This window comes from Argopecten irradians, chromosome 3 (assembly GCF_041381155.1).
Source record: "Argopecten irradians isolate NY chromosome 3, Ai_NY, whole genome shotgun sequence".
NCBI lineage: Eukaryota > Metazoa > Mollusca > Bivalvia > Pectinida > Pectinidae > Argopecten > Argopecten irradians.
This window is the reverse complement of record NC_091136.1, coordinates 51,952,633-51,980,171: the sequence shown is the minus strand read 5'-3', so window position 1 is coordinate 51,980,171 and position 27,539 is coordinate 51,952,633. Positions and strand designations below refer to the sequence as shown.

The 27,539-nt window shown below is 35.3% G+C and overlaps 1 protein-coding gene and 1 long non-coding RNA gene across 2 annotated transcripts; both read right to left on the bottom strand.

Annotated features, from left to right (window-relative positions):
- Nucleotides 1-6,253: 6,253 nt before the first annotated feature.
- LOC138318990 (zinc finger protein 665-like) lies at nucleotides 6,254-19,781 on the bottom strand. Its single transcript, XM_069261863.1, has 3 exons — nucleotides 19,696-19,781; nucleotides 19,374-19,433; nucleotides 6,254-10,523 (listed from the first exon to the last, which is right to left on the bottom strand). The coding sequence occupies exon 3, from the start codon at nucleotides 10,493-10,495 to the stop codon at nucleotides 7,727-7,729; it is 2,769 nt and encodes a 922-aa protein (XP_069117964.1). The 5' UTR covers nucleotides 10,496-10,523; nucleotides 19,374-19,433; nucleotides 19,696-19,781; the 3' UTR covers nucleotides 6,254-7,726.
- A 3,974-nt stretch (nucleotides 19,782-23,755) lies between these two features.
- On the bottom strand, nucleotides 23,756-25,447 carry LOC138320082 (uncharacterized). The gene is made up of 2 exons (XR_011208090.1): nucleotides 25,252-25,447; nucleotides 23,756-24,431 (listed from the first exon to the last, which is right to left on the bottom strand). It is a non-coding gene; the product is annotated as an uncharacterized lncRNA (long non-coding RNA).
- Nucleotides 25,448-27,539: the final 2,092 nt, after the last annotated feature.

Sequence of the window (27,539 nt, the reverse complement as noted above, 5' to 3'; positions counted from 1 at the left end):
GACTAAACCACACAGCGTAGGACTACACCATAGCAAAGGGCTGCATCACAAAGTGTAGGACTGCACTACACAGCGTAGGACTGCACCAATCAGCGTAGAGCTGCACCACAGCATAGGCTAATTTGCACTTCGGGTGAGGTGACAATGCAATGATAGATTTTGCTTCAATAGAATTTGTATCCTGCTATATTTATCTCAATATGCGTTTAACAATATTACTGTATTCGTTTCGGTAACTTATACATACATTCCATTTTTGTACTGTATGTATCAATTGTAATGTACTGTTGATTACAATTGTATTTCAAATATTATATTGGGAAGATTTAAGTATCACAATTTGATCATATTGTGATGTCCATTTTAACAGCCAGGGTCATTCAAGGACGTGCCAGGTTTGTTGGTGTAGGATTTAAGCTGGAGTACCTGGAGAAAAACCACCGACCAGCGGTCAGTACCTGGCAACTGTCCAACATGGGATTTGAACTCACGACCCAGAGGTGAAGGGCTTGTGGTAATATATGTCGGGACATCTTGACCACTCAGCCATCGCCGCCCGTGAACCACTGATGTTCTTTGATCTGAAGGTGTATGTAATGTTGTTTGTTCATTTGTTATACTTCATGGTTTTTTTTATACTTCTAAAACTTTAGTGTTATTTATGGACATACCAGGAGATAGAGGTGGAGGAAAGCCAGAGTACCCAGAGAAATATATTGACCTACAGTCAGTTAAATACCTGCCAACTGTCCAAGTGGAATTTGACCATGGAGAGCTATAATATATACTTATATACATCAGAACACAGCATCAACTTTACATTATATTAGCCTCTATGGCGGGCCAGGTTTGTCATGCATCGAAATTAATGAACGAGTGTCAAATTAATTATCTTTTTCACACGTAAATGACAACAGATTTCAAAGATTCACATCCCTTGATTGATATTATATAATATATATTAGACCATAAACTTATGTATATTTTCATAATGCTCTTTATTTATTCAGGTTTCATGAGAACATTCTGTTAACATAATGAATACCCTAGTCTTATGTAGAAAATCAATCTTTACAGGGATATAGAACTATTTTTCCATCAATTTCAACAGGCATGCTTAAAGGGGGAAAACTCCTTCAAACAAGTTTCTTAATTCTGTCTCTGTTTATCTCTTCTAATTTCAAAATTTTGCTTTCAGATTACACACTATTTTTAATATGGATTTTGATTTTAAAGTATGTTTATGCTCATTGGTGATATTCCGTAGAAATCTAATTCACTTTATGATTGCACATATTAAAACCATTTGCTAAGGTTTGGATTTTCTAAGCAAAATAACAAAATTTGAATTAGGTAAGATCTATGTACATGTATATGCATCAATCCATGTATGATAACTACATATTTAACAGATGAGTATTATGACTTTTGATTTTCTTTTTTAAGTTCAATGATTTCTTTCACTTTTGACCTTCTTGCTGAAAAATGGGCACATTAATAAACTTAACTTCGAAACCTTTCAGATTTATTAAAAGATTAAACTTTTCAACATAACCTCAGAAAGTCAGAAAAATAAAACAGAAAATAAATACAAAATAATGTACCAATAAAGATCACATCCAACTATGGAATGTTTAGTTTACACAGAAACAAGTAAAATAGAATTCTTGAAAAATATTAAAAATTTAAATACATAAAATGATAAATTGGGTATTTTTGTACAATTGTTTAAAGCATTAAAACATTCTTTCTATAATTTGTATTCCTTAGCAATGTAAACCACATGATTTAGACAACATATATTAGAAAATATATATTTCTAGAGCAATATATCTCGTACAATCCATCTAATAAAACCATGTCACCTACAAAGATCTTAGCCTTTATTAACAGTTCTCAAATCTATATTTCCTAAGCTATGAACACAAGTTTAGCACTATAACAGATAATGAGGACAGCCATTACACCCATGTAAATAGCATGACAATTTTATTTCTGGCTGTGCAGCAGAATAACAATGGAGATCTTTGATAAATTGTTCACTTTGAATTAAGTACTGAATTCACCTTGAAAATGGACACTCTACAATACATTTTTTAACACATTTAACACAAACGATCTTCAAGTTCAAATAGTTAATTATAAGTCATGACATGATCAATACTTAACAGTTCTAACAGTTAAGCCATCACATGGTCAACAGTTGTTCTAATGATTGACCCATGGTAGGTCTACTGGTGATCATCATCACTCAGTGAAATGTCCTCAATTTTGACCTTGTTAATGCTATCATGTGTTGGTCAGATACATATGACTTAAAGTGGTCCGATCCAAATGGTTTGTTAGAAAGTCTAGTTATTGACCCTGGTCAGTATCAATATTCCAATGACATTATAGAATCTGTTTCCTTAACTTTAAAAAATTAAAGATGCTCCACCGCTGACAAATGGTATTTTTTCATTATCAAAAACAGGAAGAGACGATTTAGTATTTTTCTTCAGTTACAAAAGTTACTTACTTTAAACCATTACCACATGCAATAATTAATTGCAACCTCGAAAAAATTCCGTGGCACTATATTCTATATGGAATGAAGTACTGATTGCGCATGCACCAAAGGCGAAATAAATTATTTTGTATTATTTTTTGTGTTAATTAGGCATATATATACACGATTAAACACTGATTATAGTTCAAATGAAGAATATCATTTATGCTCTGTCGGCGGTGGAGCAACTTTAACATTGCATGGAGTTTTAGTAAACAATCTTGATTTAAAGAGCCTTTCTTATTATACGTAATGCTTTCCTATTGAGAATTTTAAGTTAAGGAATTTCTGAAAGTTAAGGAATGCTCGTGAAACTGGTCTGATATTTGACCTGCCTGCATTAATATAATAATACTCTTTTGAAAAATGTCTTATTCATCTATCTGCTATTAGGCCATGGGCAAGGAGGGTCCCACATGCACCCCCCCCCCCCCCCCAAACCTCCGAACCAATATTTTTCTGAACCCTTATGACCCACTGATCACAAATCCAAATGTTAACATTGCATAAGTTGGGATGAACTTCCAGTTATGACGTCATCAAGATGGCCGCCATCTCGAATTTCACTAAAAATTGAAAAATAGTCATAACATTAACATTTTTCAACTGAAGTAGACAAATGAGGTATCAAAATGACCACATTAGAACAACAAATACATATCAGGACCAAAAAATACAATATATGTAGTGATTTCTACGCAGGAAATGAAAAAAACGGATTTAAAGCTCAAAAATGGTGATTTTTCAGCAAATTTTTCATATTTTGTTTGACGCAGCAAAAATGTTTCCCAACAACAATCTATTATTTCTAATAAGTTTTTTGACCACTTGTCAATCAGTTTAAGCAATAAAAACAACAAAAACCAATGTTAACATTGTATAGGTTCCGGTTATGACGTCATCAAGATGGCAACCATCTCGAATTTCACTAAAAAATGAAGAATAGTCCTAACACTGATATTTTTCAACTAAAGTAGACAAATGTGGTATCAAAATGACCACAATAGAACGACAAATACATATCAGGACCAAATAATCCAATATGTGTAGTGATTTGTGCGGAAGAAATAAATAAAATAATCTTTTAAGCTCAAAAATGGTGATTTTTCCGCAAATTTTTCATACTTGGCTTGACGCAGCAGAAATGTTTCCCAACAACAAATTATTACTCGTAATCAGTTATTTAAACTCCTATCAATCAGTAAATTCAAAAACAACATCAAAAATATATAGAAATGCAAAAAAAAGAATTATTGTTATACCCTCAATTTTGTAGATTAGCATCGTCTAAAAATAACACAACACCTACTGATAGCGTAACAAATGTAACCTAAGCTAAGCCTGTGTTTCCGTTAATATCATTAACAGTTCCCAAAGTGTTTGTGTCTTTGAAAATGAGCACATTCATTGTTTATTTCCTGTGCATAGCATAAGCAAAATGTCAGATGGTTACTACAATGTCACTAAATAATATGTCTTTCACTGGTTCTTAATGATAACCATTATCATTGTGCGTGCTTTCTCGCCTCACTGACCTATCCACTGAAGAGACTCGGCATATCTGGTAGCTGGTACATGCAGTCCGAATCAGAGTACTCGAGATATCAGTATCCAATTCGTCGAAAGCCAGATCGACGTTTTCGATACCGATGAGCTTATGTGACACTGCATTACCAGTGTTGTTCTAGCCTTTTATGACCCATCCATGACCAGAGTTCATATCAGAAACAACAGGTTCAGAGATGTGGGATCTCTTTCAGATTCTAACATATCGTATGTATATGCTGTTTCAGACTTCTCCGGCATAATGGAAATTACACCAGATGCACATTCTTCCAATGGTGGAATTGGTTCTCCTTAGCACATAACTCCATAATTTGTATGAAGTACTATTCATCAATCTTGTGGACACTCGTGCAACCATAAATGGCACAGGTGATATCATTGAGGTCATTAATGAGGGCATAAATGTTAAATGTTTTTCATTGGTCTGACTTTCCCCACTCCGTGTAAGGTGCTGGTTGTGTCACATCTGGTATATGCGCAAAGAGACCATTGAAGACTCTCCAGTAAAAAAGTTCTCTAAAGTGCTTTCCAGACTTGGCAAAGAGTGAAACTTCACTGCAGACCTCATTTATGACCTCAAAGAATCCGCGTGTGCCACCTATGGTCACTGAGGTTCACAAGAATGAGGAATTGTGCTTCATACGAATTAAGGAGAACCAACTCAACCCCCAGCAGAATGTTGATCTGGTGTCTTTTCCATCATGCCGGGGAAGTCTGGAACATAATATAAGATATGTGAATCTAGGTGAAACTAGGTTGGAAACAGGAAGAGCTCCCACATCACTGAAGCCGATGTTTCTGATCTTAACTCTGACCATGGACAGTTGACAAGTTAGAACCACGATGGTAACCCGGTAATGTAATGTCACATCAGGTCACCGAGGTCGAAGACGACACACTCTGGCAAGAAAGCACGCACAACGAAAATGATTAGCATTAAGAACTAGTGAAAGAAATATGTGACACTGTAGTAACCATCTTATATTTCCTTGCGTTATACACAGGAAATAAACAATGGATGTGCTCATTCTAAAAGAACACCATATGTTTCGAAAAGTGTCATGGTATTTACGGAACTTTAATTTGATACCCTATAGCTATTAGTTAGCGTTTTGCTGTAATAATTCAGTTTGAGAGGCTACTAATCTACAAAATTTCGAACATGAAAATGGATTATTTTGAAGTCCCACTTAGATATTCAGCCAACTTTAAATTCAAATTTGTAAAGATATAAATTGTCAATAGCCAATGTTATATTCAGGAAATTCCAAGACACCAGGAAACTGTAGTGTTAGCGGTTTGGAAAAAATAACAATCATGTGCCGCATCCGGTGATGTTTTGCAAACCAAATGATGGTATAACATTTCTCTTTTGCATTTCTATATATTTTTGTTGTTGTTGTTTTTAACAGATTGATAAGAGGTCAAATTACTGATTGTGAATAATAATTTGTTGTTGGGAAACAATTTTGCTGCGTCAGCAAGCCAAATATGAAAAAATGCTGAAAAATTACCATTTTTGAGCTTAAAAATTTTTTTTTTTTTTTATTTCCTGCGTTCAAATCACTATATATATTGGATTATTTGGTCCTGACATGTATTTGTTGTTCTATTGTGGTCATTTTGATACCTCATTTGTCTACTTCGGTTGAAAAATGTCAATGTTATGACTATTTTTGATTTTTCAGTGAAATTCGAGATGGTGGCCATCTTGATGACGTCATAACCGGACCTTATACGATGTTAACATTGGTTTTGGTTGTTTTTATTGCTTAAACTGATTGACAAGTGGTCAAAAAACTTATTAGAAATAATAGATTGCTGTTGGGAAACATTTTTGCTGCGTCAAACAAAATATGAAAAATTTGCTGAAAAATCACCATTTTTGAGCTTTAAATCCGATTTTTTCATTTCCTGCATAAAAATCATCACATATATTGGATTTTTTGGTCCTGATATGTATTTGTTGTTCTATTGTGGTCATTTTGATACCTCATTTGTCTACTTCGGTTGAAAAATGTCAATGTTATGACTATTTTTCAATTTTTAGTGAAATTCGAGATGGCGGCCATCTTGATGACGTCATAACCGGAAGTTCATCCCAACTTATGCAATGTTAACATTTGGATTTGTGATCAGTGGGTCATAAGGGTTCAGAAAAATATTGGTTCGGAGGTTTGGGGGGGGGTGCATGTGGGACCCTCCTAGCCCATGGCCTATATTGTCATGTCAATGGAAATTGAATTATCATAAATAGAAGTCTATATAAAAGGATCTAATCTTTAGCACTTGTTATTTATTTTCTAATATGAACTTTAAAAATTAATTGATCATTAATGTTAAAGTTCAATAAAATGATAATGAACTATGACTTATCTGTCTATATTACATCAGGTAGGCTGGTCATAATCAGTAATAAATGATAAATAATATGATCTTTTGATATCTCATATAGTTGTCTACCTGTTGGATATGTGTAACTTAAACACAATTCTATAAAATCCTAATGACTATCCTTTCAGGTCCAGCTCAATAGTTCTAGAAAGTGACCGGTCATTTATCTGGATTTAAGATTGTAGGTCTAGAATTCAACCTTTTCATGTAATCATATAGGCAGATCTAGAGTTATTTCCCCTCGTTTACAGTTACATTTTAAAATACATGATCAATGTCTTCAATACTTGAAAAACCTTCAAAGATTTTTATTGTAGATGATTACGCTAAGTAGCTCACCCTAGATTGGGTCAAATATATCATATTTGAAACGAGAATAGAAACATTCTTCAAACACAAAAATACAATAACTCAGAAATTAAAAATTTTAACAAGTACTTAGTTATAAACATCAGATCTTAATACAAAAGATTCATTCTAATTCATTTGAATGTTTTTTCTCACTGAAAAAAAAGCAACTTAAATTAATGATACCAAATTGTGTTAGCTTGTACGGAGGACTCCGAGTAAATAACCTTACTGTCAGACATACAGACAGGTGTCTTTCTCACTTATCTAAACTTCATGAACTATTTCTTGTCAATTAACTTGAATATTGATAGTCCTAACAATGGTACTTCCACACTCCAGATTACGTTGGTTTTTTTGTGTTTTTTTTTGAGGTTTCTGATTTCTTGCAGCCAAGCTTTGGTTGCTGTCATATTGTAACATTTATAATACTCTATACAACCCACATATTAGAAGTTGCTTTCTGGACAATGTGCAATTAACTTCATATCATGAACAAGCAAAATGGTATAAACAATTAATAAGAGGCCCCTAATGGCCTGTAGCAGTCATATTAAAAACAACAAATTTGCATCAAAAATCTTCAAGTATAAAGACATTTTAGACTAAATATTGTGTATCAACAGAAGCAGGTTAAGGGAGGTATTTCTGAGATTCATGGCCAAGTCAGGACTCTTCGCCAGAATGACTTCCATGATATTAATAAAAGCCTACTGTATTTAGACTACTTGGATTAAGTAAAATCTAATGAATTAATGTATAAGCTTCACATGCTAGACCTGCGAGTCTTTACAGATTAACAATAACAGTTAAACATTGGACTTTATGCTAGGGTTTAAAAATATGTGTACATTGTATATGCCCAACAATTCATTTGTGGCCCATCAGGTGAGCTGTCAAATAGCTTTTGATAGCAAAACTTTTCCCACAAATTTCACAGCTGTATGGACGAATTCCAGTGTGAATGGAAAAATGGCAGCGTAACTGAGTATTTGTTTTAAATTTTTTTTCACAAACTGTACAACTGTAGCGACGTTCCCCGGTGTGATCCATTATATGGCGGGCCAAGCCAGATCTAGTCTGAAATGTCCTACCACAGGTCAAGCATGGAAACAGTTTCCTGTTCATAGAGTGTGTCTCCTTGTGTCTGTCTAGTTGCTTCATGGTCTCGAAGACTTTTGAACATTTTGAACATTTCAGAGACGATTTCTCATAACTGTGAATTGCCCTATGATAAACAAGGGCAAGCTGATTTCCAAATGTTTCCCCACATGTTTCACACACGGTCTTTACCGGTTCTTTGTGAATGAGTTGATGACTTGTCAAGGAAGACTCCAGATAGAATACCATAGGGCATTTATAGCACTTGTGCGATTTCTTCACAGAATCACGGTTATGAATCAGTTTATGATACAGGTAAGCCATGTGAGATCCAAATTCCTTACTACACTGTGAACAACAGTAGGAGATTTTTTCACAAGGTTCTTTCTTTTCTCCTTCATTCGATTGCTTTTTAATTGGAAAGGTTGACTTTACACTACCCTGTTCCTTTTTCTGTTGATATTCCTCAGACTGTCTTGACTGAAAATTCCTGTTAGATTCATCTGCATTGATAGCAACAGAACCTTGTGATTGCATGTTGTCATCCAATTCTTCAGACGCTGACGGGTAATTAAAAGGTGGTTGAAGTTTCTCATTTTCAGTTTTTGAAACATCCAATTTTTCTTGTGAATGATTTTCACTGCCATTGCGTTGACAATCGTTAACAAACTCTGGTGAGCCGGCTTTGTCCTGATGAACTTTTCTACGGCTCTGAAGAAGCTCTTGCGAGTTTAGGCTGTTGGCACATGTTTTATCAAGTGTCTTTGAAGCCTTCAAAATGGCATCAACTTCTTTGTCTGTGTCCATGGTGTCATGCATGGTGACATGTCTCTTCATTTGACCGATAGTTGGGAATCCCTTTGAGCATACATGGCAATAAAATGACATCTCTCCAGTATGATACACATTATGAATGGCTAGCTCATTTTTGGTTTTGTACGAGCTTAAGCATTTACTGCAGGAATAGGGCTTGTAGCCGGTGTGATCATACTGGTGCCTGAGCAGGCCAGTCTTTGTCTTGTAGCATCTTCCACAAACTGAACAAAAGAAAACATTGTGAATGGCTCCATGGATACAAAGATTTTCAACTGAAGAGAAAATATCACCACAAACCACACATCGATACATGTCATAACAGACATTCAATGACCTATGTAGCTCAAGGTCACCTTCGGATTTAAAGTCCATGTGACATGCCATACACATGTAAGTTTGTTGAATAGATCTGGGTTTCCTTGGCACATACTTGTATGCTTTCAGTTGCTCATTTTTACTTTCAGAATCACACTTTTCTACAAAACTTTGTACATTTTGATTTCCAGTAACACTTTGTCGATAACTGTCTTCTGTTTTCCTCAACTTTTCATCTGTTGGATGTTTTTTTATTTGCTTTGTGTGGAGTTGGTATGGGACTTTTTCCTCCATGAAGTCTAGCTGGTCCTCGACCCATTTATCTGTGTCATAATACATCTTGAATGATTTGCTCTTTCTCTTTCGAAGAGAATACCGTTTAAAATCTCCACTAACATTTTCATCACCTAGCAACACTAAAGCTTCCTCACATGACTGCACAGAGGATGAAGGAACAGAACTGGTTTCATTCTCACTCAACTTTTCACTATCATTCTGAACAGATGAAGCAGAGTTGGAATTTTCTGCGACTTCCGAAGAGGAGCTACTATGGAAGATCTTTTGGACTTCAAATGATAGATCATTTTGTTGTCCAGATAAGTCTTGTGAAGATAAAGGATTCTTCTCATCATGGCAGTTATCTAACGATAGTGAACCATCCAAAAAGTCCAAATACTCTTCAGAAATGTATTTTTTGAACATGTCCTCGATGCTTTCCAATTTTTTCTTGCTGGCTTTCTGATTTTCACTATTCTCTGCACAATCAACAGACCTTTTGCTGCCTTTTTCGTCTGAAACTTTACAAGTGAAATGTTCATCAGTCTTCTTAGATGATTCCACATCAGGAATATCAGAGTTGTTCTTGGGAAACTGAAAAGGTTTATCTTGAATGACTTCATTGCCAGATGTCTTAGCTGGTTTTATTTGAAAGAGATAAATAGTCTTCTGTGATGGTTCAACTTTTTGCTCCACTTTAATGACTTCCTTAGCAGGTTTCACTTCAATGACTTCTTTCGTTTTCGTGGAAAGTTTCACTTCAAGAACTTTAATTTTCTCACCAGGTTTCATTTCAGAAGTGTTCTTAGATAGTTTACCTTCAGTGATGTCCAAGCTTTTCTGCAATTGTCTCCCATCAGTTGTTTCCAAACACTTTTCAATGTCCATCAAATTGGCATTAGCTCCAGCAAGATCTATGCTATCAGAAACTTTTGAATTCTTTACCTCTGTAGTGACATCACAAGCCTGTCTTCCTAGGTTCAACTTGTGACCTCCGTTTTTAGTCACTGAATGTTCCTTGTTCTCTTCTTCATCTCCCATGTGATTCTCATCATCGAGAGATTTTCTGGTCATTGTCCATGGGATATCATCTAAAGGTTCTACTGCAGGGCAAAATATCTTCTGATCCATTGGAACAATAGCTTCACAACAGGTTTTACTGTTAAAAGATAAAACAGACTAGTTAACTTCTGGTGACCAAATAGAGGTAGATTTTTTACTCCAAAGCAGTAGCATTGCACGCAGCAGTTTTTGCGGCTCATCAAAGATATATATAGATATCAATAATATGCTAAAAAACAAAATATTTTGTTCACCATATTTTACTTTTAATCATCATCATATATAGGCCTTGGTGGCTCATTAAGCACTAATGTTAATCAAGACATTTCATTAGAAGAAGAAACAAGAGATACCAGAGGGATCTTGGTGCCCACCAAAGAATGATCTATGTCTGACATTTGAAAGAGGCATCATTTCTCTGCTATTTTTGACTATCAAAATCCAAATTTGCTGACCGATCAGTCCCAAAATGCCTTAAGCATAAAGTCCTATGTGGAGTCTATACAAATGAAATTTGAGAATGAGCTCTTCAGTACTTTCTCCAAAATAGTGGTAACAATGTTAACCTTCAACTATTAAAATCCAAGACGACAGTCAGTCCGCCATCTTGTAGACAATTTGGTCCTGAAAATGCATTATGCTCAAAAACGGCCCTAGGGACACCTACATATGAAATTTGAGACAGATCCCTTCAGCACTTTCTGAGAAATAGTGGTCACAAACTATGATTATCAAAATCCAAGATGGCTTCCTGGCGGAAATCTTGTTGACCGATCCGTCCCAAAATACAATATGCTCAACAACGGCCCTCAGGAAACCTACATATGAAATTTGAGAAAGATCCCTTCTGCCCTTTCTGAGAAATAGTGGTAACAAGAATTGTTAACAGACGGACTATGGATAGAAGGCAATTTGAATAGCCCACCATTTGATGATGGTTGGCTAAAACTGTCATACATATATACATTGTATAATGGATACATGTATTTCAATAATATTAATCACCTTTTTTAAATACACATTTTGTACATAGATTTTCATTTTTTATCTATTTATTTTTTTCATTCATACTGGACTTATTTTAGCAAAAACCAAGAGATCCAAGAGGGATCTTGTTACCCACCAAAGAATGATCGATGTCTGACAATGGAAAGATGGATCTTTTCTCTCTTTTTCAAACTTTTACTACATATTATAATAATTACTACATTTGTACATATGAATTTTGAGACAGATCCTTTCAGTACTTTCTGAGATAAATTAGAGCTGTCATTGATATAAATGTTAAGCATATCAATATATCAAAAGGAAAATATCACGATGTATCAATACCGTATATATATATCAAAACAATGATGGTGTTGTTGAGAAAAAGATGAAATCCGGAACAACTACATACTCTATTCTATACACGAAACACATCACATGTCATTTGAGAACTATTGCTGAGTATTTCATGTATAATTTGTGGTAATTGTGAAAAACTCATCGAGATGAAATGATTAGGAACCTTACAATATCTATAGTTGGTATACTGTAAACAAGAGATCCCAGAGGGATCTTGGCGCCCACCATAGAATGATCTATGTCTGACAATGAAAGAAGGATCTTTCCCTGCTTTTCAAACTTTTTCAAATATACAACATATGACATTTAAGACAAATCGCTTTATTGCTTTCTGAGAATCAGCGGTGAAATCCAAGATGGCGACAGGTTGGCCATCATGCTGACCAATCAGTCCCAAAGGTACTATGCACAACTAAAGTCCAAGGGGAAACTACACATGAAATATGAGAGATATCCCTTCAGTAATTGCAGACAAATAGCGATAACTATCAAAATCCAAGATGGCTGCCTGGTGGCCATCTTGTTGACCGATCAATTCAAAAATGCAATATGCACAACTAGGGTCCTAGGGGAACATACATATCACATTTGAGAAATATTCCTTCAGTACTTTCTGAGAAATAGCGGTAACAAACTTTAACTATCAAAATCCAAGACGGACGCCAGTTAGCCATCTTATTCACTGATCAGTCCCAAAATGCAATATGCACAACTCGGGCCCAAGGGGAACGTACATGTGAAATTCCCACCAGCACTTTTTGAGAAATAGTGGTAACAAACTTTAACTATCAAAATCCAAGATGGCCACCGGTCGGCTATCTTGTTGACCTATCGGTTTCAAAATGTAATACGCACAACTTGGGTCCTAGGGGAACCTACATATGAAATTTGAGAAAGATTCCTTCAGTACTTTCTGAGAAATAGTGGTAACAAACTATAACTATCAAAATCCAGGTCGGCCATCTTGTTGAGCGATCAGTCCCAAAATGCAATATGCACAACTAGGGTCCTAGGGGAACCTACATATGAAATTAAATTTGAGAAAGATCCCTTCTATACTTTCTGAGAAATAGCAGTAACAAGAATTGTTAACGGACGGACGGAAGGACGGACGGACGGACGGACGGACGGACGGACGGACCACGGACGAAAGGTGATTTGAATAGCCCACAATCTGATGATGGTGGGCTAAAAATAATATACAAACTTCAAGTATCAAAATTCAAGATGGCTACCTGTCAGCCATCATGTTGACAGATTGGTCCCAAAATGCAATATGCACAACTACACCCCTAGGGGAACCTGCAGATGAAATTTGAGACTGATCCTTTAAGTACTTTCTGAGACACATTAGAGCTGTCATTGATAGAAATGTTAAGTATCGATATATCGAAAGGAAAATATCACGATGTATTGAAATATATGGAAACAATGGTGTTGTTGAGAAAAAGATGAAATCCGGAACAGTCGTTTTGTGTACTACATAATTGGTTCTATAAACGAAACACATCACATGTCACTCGAGAACTATTGCTGAGTATTTCATATACAATTTGTGGTACCGGTAATTGTGAAAAATTCATTGAGTTAAAATGATCAGGAACCTTACAATATTTATACAGTTGGTATACTGTAAAAAATAATATACAATTCAGCAGTATTTGAAATTCCACATGAAATTTGAGACAGATCATTTCAGCACTTTCTGAGAAATAATGGTAACAAACTTCAATTATCAAAATCCAAGATGGTGGTCTGTCGACTATCTTGTTGACCAATCAGTCCCAAAATCTAACATGCACAACTAGGGCCCTAGGGGAAACTATACATTATACAATTTCAGACAGATGGTAACAAGCTTAACTATTAAAATCCAAGATGGCTGCCTGTCTGTCATCTTGTTCACCAATTGGTTCGAAAATGCAACATGCACAACTAGTTCCCTAGGGAAACTGCACATGAAATTTTTACAGCAATTTGTGCTGGAAGGTTCAGACAAAGGTTTGGTCGACATAAGAATCACTGCATCATTAACAATCATTTTTTGTATAAATTCTGTTTTTGCTGACTTGTCTCTGTTTAAGTTTAAGAAATGAATTATTAACTATGTAAAGGTTAGATGGGTTGGGTTAGGGGGAGACTAACAGCTCAAAACCTAAAAGAGCACAATTATTGACTAACATCTTGTTGCTTTATCAGTCATCTGAGTTATTGACCTTAAGCTCCTCCCTGTCTCCCCCTTCCTTCCCCAACTTTTTAATTCTAAACCTTCAAAAGATAAAAGATCCCAGGATATTTATCCCATTCATAACCTGTTGTGGTCAAGACTGTCTCTAAAAGAGGTAGATTAGAAACAAACAGGTCTGTGTATGCTAAAGCGATTAAAGTGAATAGTTTTCCGAAATAGTACAATGCAAATGACATCTTGTAAGAGAACACTAATAAGGAAACTAATTACAATGAGGAAACCACAATCCTGGCACTACTGACTAGTGACATCTGACTGCATACCTACAACCTATGTGTGTAGGTCAAACCCACAGGGACCTGGCACAAATTGTTTTAACTAACAGTATACATATATATATATATTATATTATTATATCAAGGGTATGAACTCAGCACTAAAGAAAAACAGACCGATATCTTACCTTAAACAGAAATAATATATCTTTCCAATGAATGCTTAGTGAACATAATTGGCCAAGTATTGACCAAGTTATGGCCCGTCGAATCGGGATATTTACGAAAAATAGACATTTCCTTGTCCAATCGAAATGAAAATTTCCACTTTTGGGGCCCCATCTCATAACCCCTACAGATCAGATTAGGCTCATTTATGTACCATATGACTGTCCTTTCCAAACATTGTGTCAAACCAAATTTGGTTGCCATCCATTCAAGGATGAAGGAGGAGTAGGATTTTAAAGCTAAATTTAAGAAAAATTCTCCCTTTGGGACACCACCCATCAGCCCCTAGGGGTCAAACCAAGCTCAGTTATATAAAATATGATTGTCCCTTCCCTACAATACTCCAAACTAAATTTAGTTGCCATCCATCCAAGGGTTAAAGAGGAGTAGAATTTAAAAGCTAAAATTAAGAAATTTTTCCCCTTTTGGAGCACTGTCCCTCTGCCCCTAAAGGTCGGGTCAGGCTCATTTATATAAAATATGATTGTACTTTCCCATCAATGATTCAAACCAAATTTAGTTGCCATCCAACTAAGGGTTAAGAAGGAATAGGTTTTAAAGCTAAAATTAAGAAAATTTCCCCTTTTGGAGCCCTGCCCCTCTGCCCCTTATAGGCGTCAGACTAGGCTCATTTATATAAAATATGATTATCCTTTGCCAATAATGTTTCAAACCATATATGGTTGAAATCCACTTTGTGGGTTAGGAAGGAGTAGCGCTGTAAATGCAAAAGTTCGCACACGGCGGACGACAGACTTTGGACAGTCCACACAATGCCCTCTTGATCAGATGACCTAAACAAGAGTCCAATGGGCCTAAATAGTCATCTGATTATTGGCACAATACAAAACCTCAAAGAATATACCAACAGGACTCTTAGTTATTTACAAGAAGTCGTTTAAAGATTTTAGCCTATTTGGCCAATGTGACCTTAACTGAAAGTCTGAGGTCATTCATTTGAACAGACTTGGTAGCCATTCATCCCAGCATGTCACAGGCCCAATATCATTTCTCTAGGCCTCTTAGTTATTCACATTAAGATAATTAATTTTTCTTTGTTTTCATACCAAATCTGGCTTTCTGATTGGCCAATATTTTTTTTGCATACCACTATGAAAAAAAATCCAAGAATGGCGCGAAACCTCGACGTTATTGTGACGTCACAATAGAGACATTGACGTTGCGTATTGATTCGGAAAAAAGAATCCCTTGAAAAACCACTTTAATGTTACATTTAAACATACGTCATTTTATCAAATAGAGTATAAAATTAATTATAAGTATTGATGTCACTATTTTTTAACTTCATCGGGTTATGAAATAAATTTTGTTTGCAAACTTTTGTGAGAATCCGCTACACAGATTCACACAGTTTGCAAACAAAATTTCTTTCATACTCCGATGAATTAAAAAATATTAACATCAATGCTTTATTTAAAGATTTTAGCAGATTTGACCCGCGGATTCTCACAAAAGTTTGCAAACAAAATTTATTTCATAACCCGACGAAGTTAAACAAAGTAACATCAATGTTTAATTATTCAAAGATTTTAGCAGATTTGACCCCATTCATTTGAACAGACTTGGTAGCCCTTAATTCATTACAAAATACTGTTTTTACAATACAATGTAAATTTTTCAGCCTAAAGTTGTTATAGTAATCATCCAAAATATGCATAAATTAAGTAAAATAAAAATTTTGTAATCTTCTGCTATTTTTTTATATTTTTTTTTTTTTCTAAAATAACCATAGAGAGCAATATTGAACAGACTAACATTTATTCAAAACATGTAGGTACCTCAGACACATCTAAGAGATTGAAATACAACTTTTAAAAGTTTGTTCAAGGATGCGCTCTATGGTTTCTAGATGAAAAACATATAAAAAATGGCCAAAAATGACTAAATTTCCACATTTTTACAGCTTTTGCATATTTAGGCAGGGATCAATCTAGCTGATTTATTACCATTTATGGCCTAAAAAGATTTAAAAATTCCCCATTTGAAGCTAAAAATGACCGTTTTTGTAACACAATTTCCCCTGTGACTTATTTTTCATTACTTTTTTTTTTTTACTTTTGTTTGCAAATGTCTTCATATTTATCATACAGCTACTGTATATTTTAAGATAAACTCAATTTTTTCATTATTTTGCTTAAAATCTTGCTTTACTAAATCTAAAAATAAAAGTAGTTGTTTTACAGTACTTTTTCGTCAAAATGAATATAATTTTGGACCAGAATAAGAAGATTCAAATTCCCCCATATTTCGCCAAACTTTTCCCCTACAGTCAAACCTCGATGATTCGAACTTCGATGAATCGAATTTCTCGCTGTATCGAACTTTTTGTCAGGTCCCGAATTTCTTCACTATATAACATTACTAACTAACCCATGTATGAATCGAAGTTTTATGAATCGAAGTTCTCGATGTATCGAACTTTTTTCATGGACCATTTGTTATAGAATCATAGGTAACTGACACTCGATGAATCGAATAAAAATTTACCTGTACAGATCAGGTGTTCGCCGATACCCCGCGGCATGCTGTCACACCTAGCTGTCTCGCGACGGCCCTTCGCCGGACAATAGGGATTATGACAGCTTGTGTTGCTAGCTTGATTTCATCAAGATAATTAATATCACTAATCAGGCCAATACCCGGTGCTTTGTTTTTACAAGCTGCGGTGCTTTGTTTTTACAAGCTGCGTTATTAAATCATTAGTACGGCAAAGATACAGTTAGCCGTTTTTGATGTTCGCCGCCGCCATTGGTAGCGGTTTGTAGAATTTACGGAACGGTAAATAGCGAGCCACATTATTAGTAACTCATACTCAAAACTGTTACATTGCACAACTTTGGCATAAATACTTGAGGAAATCGATCATTCTAAATCGAAGTATTTTGTAGGTGTTGTAGCGCTTTCGGTTCCTCCTTTTTAGTTTCGTTTTTACAACGTGTTTTTGTTTTTATATTCATTCCGTAATATTAACCATCGCTTAAATAGTCACCAAACGAACACTTGTACATGGGTTAGGCCTAGTACACGTAAGTCTTGTTTATAATATACGTATATGTATTGCTAACGATAGCAATACACGTGATTAATTGCATATTTCGTTTTTATTTTGTTTTGCTTGTGGTACAATGATTATAAAGTTTACGGAACGGAGACGACATGTACACAACTACCACAGTTGGTCATGGTAAAAAAAAACATCGGTCTAATTTCAACCACGAATAATTCGAAGTCTCGATGTATCGAAGTTTTTCTGACGGTCCCTTGAACTTCGATACATCGAGGTTTGACTGTATTTCGAAAAAGGGTAGTTTCCCCCAAAACCTAGATTGATCCCTGTTAGGATGGTTATATACCATATCAACTATAGCTACAATGATACATAACTATCATACCTATTCTATCAAAGATATACCGTATTTTCCCTATTAAGAGCGCCTCCTCTAATAAGGGCGCCCCACACGTCAACTATTTTCATACAATTTTTGTGCCAGATTGTGACAATTTGTCTTTGCAGACGCTAATAAAATACTGTTTCACATCAATCTGATGCTTAACAGATATCCGATCAGCTATAAATGTATTGCATTGGACAACTTAGGACACCTTTGCCAAGTTTTACACATAGAAACAGCGAGAATGCTATGTTCAAAACAAAACGTGTCACTTGAATGCCCTACACACGTGTATGGATGAAGACTAACTGGCAACAATATTTAGCGATATCTATACAAGTTTTATGAATACTTACTGTATATCTATGATAAAAGTTCCTAAATTACAGGAATATTATCATTTCTAAGCATTTTATTGTGTGCTCTTGTCGGTATTTCCCATCTGCCACAAAACAAAAGTAGCGATCGAAAGCACCGTCCGCCATTTTGTGTATGGATGGTAAATAAACAGGCTAGCATGAAATGCCAAAAACAGACATATTTAACCAATGTTTAATACTTCTGGTGCAAACATTTCTTCATGATTATGTAATTTCAATACTTACTTGACTTCAAAACGTAAGTTGGTTATAGTAAGTTTCAGAAAAATATGAAACTAAAGGCAAGATGACTATAGTCTGTTTCAGGAAAAACATCTAAAAATGGTCTCAAATAACGGCACCCCCCTAAGCCATTTACCCACGCCCGGTGCCCTCATTAGGGAAAATACGGTACTCCATATTTGATATTCAATAATTTAATCATTAAATGACAGGTTGAATGTGAAAGCTTTTAAGTTATCAGTCTTTACATTGAATGTGAAAACATTTAAATAATCATTCTTTGCATTGAATGTGAAAGCATTTAAGTTATCATTCTTTACATTGAATGTGAAAGCATTTAAATTATCATTCTTTACATTGAATGTGAAAGCATTTGAGTTATCAGTCTTTACATTGAATGTGAAAGCATTTAAATTATCATTCTTTACATTGAATGTGAAAGCATTTAAATTATCATTCTTTACATTGAATGTGAAAGCATTTAAATTATCATTCTTTACATTGAATGTGAAAGCATTTAAATTATCATTCTTTACATTGAATGCGAAAGCCTTAAATTATCATTCTTTACATTGAATGTGAAAGCATTTAAAAGTATCATTCTTCAAAATGAATTGTCATTGTCAATATGCCAGCTAACTGTGAAAAGAACAATTCGCCAAGCTTTCCTATCATTGCTTCTTTATAAATAATGCGGTATGCTGTAATTGTATTATGTTTATATGTCGTACATGTACGTACACTTGTTAATCGTTACATAGTATTAGTATACGCCGTCGACATACAGTTTCAAACAAAATCAACTTGGCATTTATTTAATATTAAAGTTTACAAACGAGGATGCGTTGGTCTCGAACACCAAAATTGCACTTTTCCATTTCCATGCATACTGACCTTCGGACTAGATGCTGATTTGATCACGGGCTCTGATAAAGGTCATATCACTGGATGCTCCTACAACATTTTACAAACCGGGATAGAAGAATATTGACATTGGATACGTTCTTAATGAATCTCAAACAAAATACTTCTTGAGGCATTAGATTTAATCACAGATTTTGACTGTGCCTAAAGCTAGATCTACATGTAGGCCTACATACATTGTATGCATGTTGATGATGCGAATTAGTGTCGACTGGCAGCTTGAAATTGATCAACAAGACAATGTAAGACAATTATAAGTAATTCTGACATCTATATGATTTACATAACTTACCTTACAATACAAAGTCCGCGAGGATAAACAACAGTTTCTTCCCGGGAAAGTTTTGATCTTCTCCTGTGTGAGACACGAAAATCGGGAGCTACATTTGTACGCATGCGTAATATCATATGACGGAGAAAACGCGCGCTTCTATCCAAACGCATTTTGCCCCTGATTGACATGAAACAGGAAAAACCAATGATTACTAACGTAAAAGACATTAAGTTGGTCGGAATAATAGAAAAACTGTATTAAAACGTAAGTAAGCCTTTTATTCCGTGCGTTTCTCTTTTTTTTTAGTTTGGAGAACAAAAAATGAACTTGGGGTCGCGGTGGCCGAGTGGTTAAGATACATGTACCGACATATTACTACAAACCCTTCACCTCTAGGTCGCGAGTTCGAATCCCATGTGGCTTTTCTCCGGGTACTCCGGCTTGCCTCCACCAACAAACCTGGTACGTCCTTAAATGACCCTGGCTGTTATCAAACCAAACGTTTGAAATGAAAAATTCCTGAAACAACAGTCTGTAATTATTATTTTCGGTCTTTACGATAGGTCCAAATATGATACATACATGGGCCCAGGTCCTTTTGTGGTCAAACTTCACATTATTTCTGTCGAAACAAATATGTTTTCAATATAAATTTATTCCAAGGACGTCAGAGATGTAGATAGCTATCCACATTGCATGTCTCTGAGGACGTGTAGGTTGTTGCATTTATAGATCTAGATTTTTTTTTACTTTTTAAATTATAAGATCACCTCAGACGAAGTCTCAAGTGACCTTTTCTAATTGCCTTTTGTCCGTCGTGCATCGTATGTACGTTAACAATTTACATTTTCGACTTCCTCTCCAAAACTGCTGAGGCAATTTCGATGACTTTTTCGACCCCAGGGGGTTGTGGGAGGAGGCAAAAAGGGGTAAAATTCACAGATGTGATGGAATCAAATACTCTTCCGAATCATAGATAGAAAGGTCTTAAGGTCCTTTACAAAAATTGTGAATTATATGACCCTGGGGTCTCTCATTTGCCCCTGAGGAAGGGGTTAAGTTTACTATAGTTTATATTCTAACTGGGAAAACACATTTTTGAGCATTATTTGGTCATTTATAATAGGAAATGAGTCAAACGTTGTCATAAGTATTAGTATGAGATGGCGATTGATTCCTACTAATACATTTTCCATGACTGACCCCCAGGGGCCTTAGGGGCGGGGTTAAAGGGGTCAAATAGGCTAAAATTTCAAAAATCTTTCAGAAATGACAATTCTCAGATTTCTGAAATTCTGGAGATGGTAGAATTAAACATTCTTCATAGATAGAAAGGTCTTACGATCCTTTACAAAAATTGTGCATTATATGACCCTGGGGTCTCACGTTTCCCCCTGGGGAGGGGGTCAAGTTTACTATAGTTTATATAAGGAAAAACATTAGTGAGCATTTTTTGCTTAATTTTCATAGGAAATGAATCAAACTTGGTTTGAATTATTAGTCTGATAATTATAGCGTTTTAACATCATATCCATATTAGTCCCAGCCGACCCCCTGGGGTAGAGGGTTGGGACCAAAAGTGGCCAAATAAGCTAAAACTTCAAAAAAATAATCTCTTCTAAATTTCTGGAAATGGTATAATCAAATAATCGTTATAGATGAAAAGGTCTTAAGTGTTTTATAAAAATTGTGAATGATATGACCTGAGGTCTCACGTTTTCCCCTGGGTAGGGGGGCAAGTTTATATAGAAAAACAACACATTTATGAACATTATTTGCTCAATTTTCATATTAAATGAGTCAAACTTAATAAGAATTGTTAGCCTGAGATATAGCATTTTAACATTCATATCGGTCCTCGCTGGTCCCCTGGGGGGACCAGAGGGGCGGCGCCAAGCAGGGTTAAAATGACTATCTGAGTTCACAGGTTTGATGGAAGCAAATACTCTTCATAGATTAAAAAGTCAAATTTATAAAAATCACTGAGCTGCTTCAAGGGCCAGCTATATATAGTGTCTTTATTTCATTATATATCTATAACTTTATAAGTCTATGACTCAGGTGACTATTAAGGCCCATGGGCCTCTCGTTTTTACTCTTCATGTTTCGTCCGTCGTGCGCCATCCGCCATGCGTAAACTTTTCACATTTCGAACTTCTTCTTCATTCTACCAGTGCATATTAAATTGAAACTAGCTTGAAATGATCCTGACATGGTCCTGCCCAAGTGTTAATTTTCGGTCGATCGAAATTCAAGATGGCCACCACAGCCGCCATCTTCAAAACACATTTTAACGTCTTCTTGAGTTCTAGTTTTATGGGTATGATTCAGCTGAAACTTGCATGAAATGATCCTGACATGATCCCGACAAAGCGTTGTTATTTTTCGGGTCAATCCGAAATCCAGGATGGCCGTCATCTTGAAAATATATTTTTAACTTCTTCTCAAGTTTTACACGTGGGATTGAACTGAAACTTGTCTAAAATGATTACGACATGGTCCCGACAGAGTGTTCTTATTTTTCTTGACAATTCGAAATCCAAGATGGCTACCACAGCCGCTATCTTGAAAACAGATTTTGAACTTCTTCTCAAGTTTGGCTTAAACTTGCCTTAAATGATCCTGACATGGTCCCAAAGAACATCTCGGGTTGATATCAAATTTAAGATGACCACTATGACACCATATCTCATTGGTTTTCTATGCGACTGTTGCCAAGCTTAGTCAGATGACCATTTAGGCCCTTTGGCCTCTTTCTTGTTTTTTTTTGTTTTGTTTTTGTTTTGTTTTGTTGTTTTTTTTTTGGGGGGGGTTGTGGGGGGGTTCTAATAAATATATACCTGTATATTAGGGAGGAGCCTAGTAATATAAGCAGGTTTAGCGGACTACAGTTTATATTGCAATGTATGACAGCGCTGTTTCTTGAAGACATGTACATGTATTAGTATTATTGTTGAGATTACCAACAAGAGTTGTTCCCCTTTGGGTGAGATATCACCATCTGAATTCAAGGTACAACGTGATTAAAATCAATCCCAGGTCAATTGGCTAAATTATTTTCAAATATTTTACTATTAACCTAATCTTCATATAAATTATAGAAAAAATAAACATTCAGACACAAATGAACAGGGGAGAAAATCATGCTATTGATAATAAATTCACATTTGTCTTCTTTTTACGGCGTGAATATTTGTACGAGTACATACTGGCATAATATATAAATCAGCGCACAGTACCTACTACATGTACAGCTTTTTCTAATATAAAACAATCAATAAACATGTAAAACGAGAGATAAAGGACATTCATTTTCAAAATGTCTATGTGTACATCTGCATTTGATGAAATACAAGTGTCTACTCTAGTAAATCCTGATTTGGTGTCGCTACTTACCAGTCAGAAGACGAAAAGTTGCTTTTGAAACCTGTTGTTAATTGAACTATCTATATTTCTGAAGACATGTAATGGAATTCCGGGCAAGATATAAAGGACGTTTAGTAGATGATAAAATAAAAGGCTTCTAGTTATAAATTATCGATAAATGTACTTTTTCCCGGTTCAATTTTGGATAATTTAAACCTTCAAGAAGCAAAGGCAATAGAGCTGATCTGCTCTAATTCTTATAGTTAGTATTCCCTACCAACAAAAACATGCTTAATGAACCAATCGGAGAAACTGGTACATAGAAGGAAATACACTGTATAGATCTTCTATATTCCCGATGACCTTGAACTTATATCGCTTGTCAGCAGCACTTGAGATATTCATGATTCACCAAAAAAATACTTTATTAACTATAAAAACCAATCCTCAACAAATACTAAATGTAAATTAGTTTAAGGCGATTTTCGTTTCTAAAACACTATGCGCAAAATGCTAACAGTCAATGGCCAGCATTGCAGTGATTTAATGTCCAGTCAAATACAACAAGAACTTTGAGTAATACATCGTCCGTTTGAAATGATGATGATGGCAAGAACGTCACCAAAGATGCTGTTCGCTGCAATCACATTCGTCTCCAACGAGACGATTCTCAAGTTTTATTGATGTAGTAGATTTCAAGAAAACTCGCAAATAGTTTCAAGCACTTTAATATACATTGTATAAGATAAAGTAAAATTCTGACAATGAAATGCAAAGAGTGTTCAGTCGCATTTACGACAAGCACACAAATTGTTCATGTAAGGAAATAAAAACCAGATTCGGTCACTTCACGATCAAGTATTCAATATAAAGTTTCCAGAAAAAAAATCCGTAAGTATCTGATAATATACGTCGCATATATCAGAAGAGATTATATCCTCCGAAAATAGTCCCTATACATGGCAAAACAAGCAAGAATAAAATCCAGCGTCCCGCCATTCTTCGGTCATGAATCCTTGGCGCCATTTCATGGGTCGACCTGCAATCCTCGCGCATTCTCTGGTAATGTTTAATAAATAAAAGAAGATCTTGCACTGCCCGGTAAGTTTTGAGTGTGGAGACTAATGTCACCTTTTACGATAAATGTCGTTACAGAAGCTAGCCACACGTCGGACCTCATTACAGCACTCTCCGTACAGTTCCATGCTGCCAAACTGTCGTCCACACATGTAACACATTGTGTTGTAGCTGTTGCTGTCCGCACACTTGCTGTCCTCGAACAGGCGGTCCACGACAAAATGACGTCGGGCGATGACGCGGCCGTTTACGCACGTGCACGTCAGGTAGAGGGTAATTGTTACCACCGTTAGGAGTGCTGTGTATTTCATCTACAACGAGAAAAATAAAACAAAATTTTTAATAATTTCGAAAATCTCTGATTCCAACTGCATTCTAAGCCATGGAACTATAGGTACCTCTGAGAAGTTCACGAATATTCGACAACGCACCAGATAAATGATGCAATTACCAAATATCATATAAGGAATTGTGTGCATTCATTAAGAAGGTCAAACAAAGAAATGGCAGAAACATAGGAAATCCATCGCAAAAAGAACTTCACTGTTATCAATATCAATGTAGCAATATAGAATTCATAAAAAATATATGCATCTGAAATGATAAGTATGCATCGCTAATATCAACATAGCAATAACATAATTTTGTCGAACTAGTGCGTATTATATCAAATTGAGTTTCAAACTTATCGCGATGTGATCATTACGAGACAAATTTTATTGTATTCATTTTACCTTTGGTAAAATAAAGGTTATATTAAATTTTCTTTCTTTTTTTTCCTAAATTTTCTCCAGAAAGATATAATATCTATCAAAGCAAATGACGATGTTCTGATACACTTGTAATGCGCACAGACATGTAGTAAACTATAAAAATAACACTGGCGAAATACAAACACCTATTTTGACAGAATTTCATTCAATACAATCCCGTACGCCAAGGGTCTATATTTTTTCATACAATTAAAATGGCAGTCAATATCAAGTATAAATAATTTTATTAAGAACTGAAAAATTTAAAAAATTGAAGACGAAAACAGATAATTTCATAAAAAAAATATGCCAAAAATGAATTTACTGTATAGTTTAATAATGAATCTTCAGTTATAATTTCAATAACGGTGTAGTTTACCTGTATTGAACTCTGTATATTGATGAAATCCTGGTGATTTTAGAACAGCCACAAGATGTACTGCTATCTGCTGAAGATCTCGCTTTCAAAGTGAGGAAATTTATGACGGGAGTTCGGTAATATTCACGCTTCTTCTGTCCGCGACCAATCAGAAACCTGGGAGTAAAGGACAAAGTACCAGATTGGATAACACAGTGTGCCGATAGACTATGGGTGATATGACATGTGTTAACCTGGAGATCGGAGGAATTTAATCAGTAACCATAGTACAGGTATGTAGGACGGCCGAGTTACGGGTCACCAGGTACCATATTTACTCTAATTGATTTCGAAGGAGTCGGAAACCAGTCTTACCGGTACTGATTTCTAAAGAATGTCAATATAAAGGACAAACTATTGCTTATCAAACCAATCCCTTATCGACTGATTTCCAAATCACATATAAGGTTTATCCGTGTCATATTACCTAAAGTTATACGATTTAATGGAATTTTACATCTAACGGTCCCTAAGAGATTTTACTTACTATTTCAAGTGTGATGTTGTTGGTTTAGTCATACTCCTAGATATTTTCCCTATTCTATAAATTCGTTATTCCTTGACAGCCATATCAATGACTTCACAAATATCTAGTGTATTAAATGATAATGGACATGGAGATATCACGTCAGCGTTATCACCTTACACCTTTAGCTGTGGTATCAAAGGAATACTTAAAACATTTTTTATTTGTTTCTTCACAAGTTAATTTGTCACAATCATGACTCGGAAATTGACATTGATATTTTCCCCATTTTTGACTTAGATTTGTTTGGTTTAATCCATAACGCTAGCAACGCTTGCTCTTCTTAAGCACCTGGTCCCACACCCTGTCTGCTATTTTTCACGGATCCTTATTGTTTAATATATATGTTACTATATTTGAATGTAGTTTGAGTTGTGATTTAGTTACAATATCATTTGCTATATATTTCAATCAGAAATGCTAACATTTCACCATGCCCAATACTTGAGAGAACAGGTAAATTAACAGGAAAATTATCCACACTCAATCCCGTCTAAACAGGTAACACTATTAACTCCTTGTCAAGGTATAATGTGATGGTCACTCCAGCAAAATGCAAAGTGGAGCAAGGGGCTCGACGAGGAAGCGTTGTCTGGTTCATGGACGACATTTAAAAAATAACGTTTTAGATTAAAGACATGATCAATTATAGTCTAAAGTAAGAATTATTCTACCAAGTTTCACATAAAGTACATGTTAATTAAGCACCGAAGAACTGATCTCCTACCACAAAAGATAAAGCATTTCCAATAAACGGTTTGTTTCTTATAGCAAATTACAATTACCGTAATGTCACATTTATAACAATAATATTGAATCACTATTACTGTTAATAATCTAGTTTTAAGCCTTCAAAAATTTGCTTCAAGTAGCATTAGTCCTTAACCTTTCATCAATACGTGACAGTTTAATGCATAAGAAGAATATAGGGCTTGACTACACTAGTTCGAGAGACACCTGTTGTCACACGAGAACGATGCGTGTCTCTTCAATAAAAAAAGATTTTAAAGGGTGAAAAACTTAAATCATACCAAGGGGGTTTGTTTACGTGTTTTTTTTCTATGTAAATTGAACCAAAATCGAAAAAAAATAATGAAAATGTTTTTCTCCACTCCACATTTTGTTGACGATGCATGCATGATTCCCACTCCTTTTAGGCATTATGTGCATCCTTGTGACATGTTAAAATGTCTTGCTCCATTACCAGTTTGCAAATTAGCGCGACATTTTGGTATAAATAGTCACACATTCAGAAACGTATATGGGAGTACCGACATGGGTGCCGTTAGTTCCCCATCCTTTATTTGTTAGGCGTCCCCACGAAAGTTCTTCAACGAAATGACTGTCTTTTGTCAATTATCACTGATAAGGGATTCAAACAGTCATAGAATGGGAGGGCCAGTGATTTATCTAGCATACCTCTACACCACAATGTTCACTGAGCCGCGGTGGCTGAGTGGTTAAGGTGTTCCAATTTATGACCACTAACCCCAACCTCTGGTTTTCGATTTTAAGTAGTTGCCAGAAATGGCCGTGGTTGTTGATAGGACGTAAAACATACACGAATATAGAACATATATATATATAAAAGGGAACTATTCGGACATTTGATATAACTTATGCAATAAATTACTCTTTGGAACAGTTGTAAGTACTAATCGCATATGGGAGGCCGTCCTGACATGGCCCTGCCTGTTAATATGACGTACATTTAATATACCAA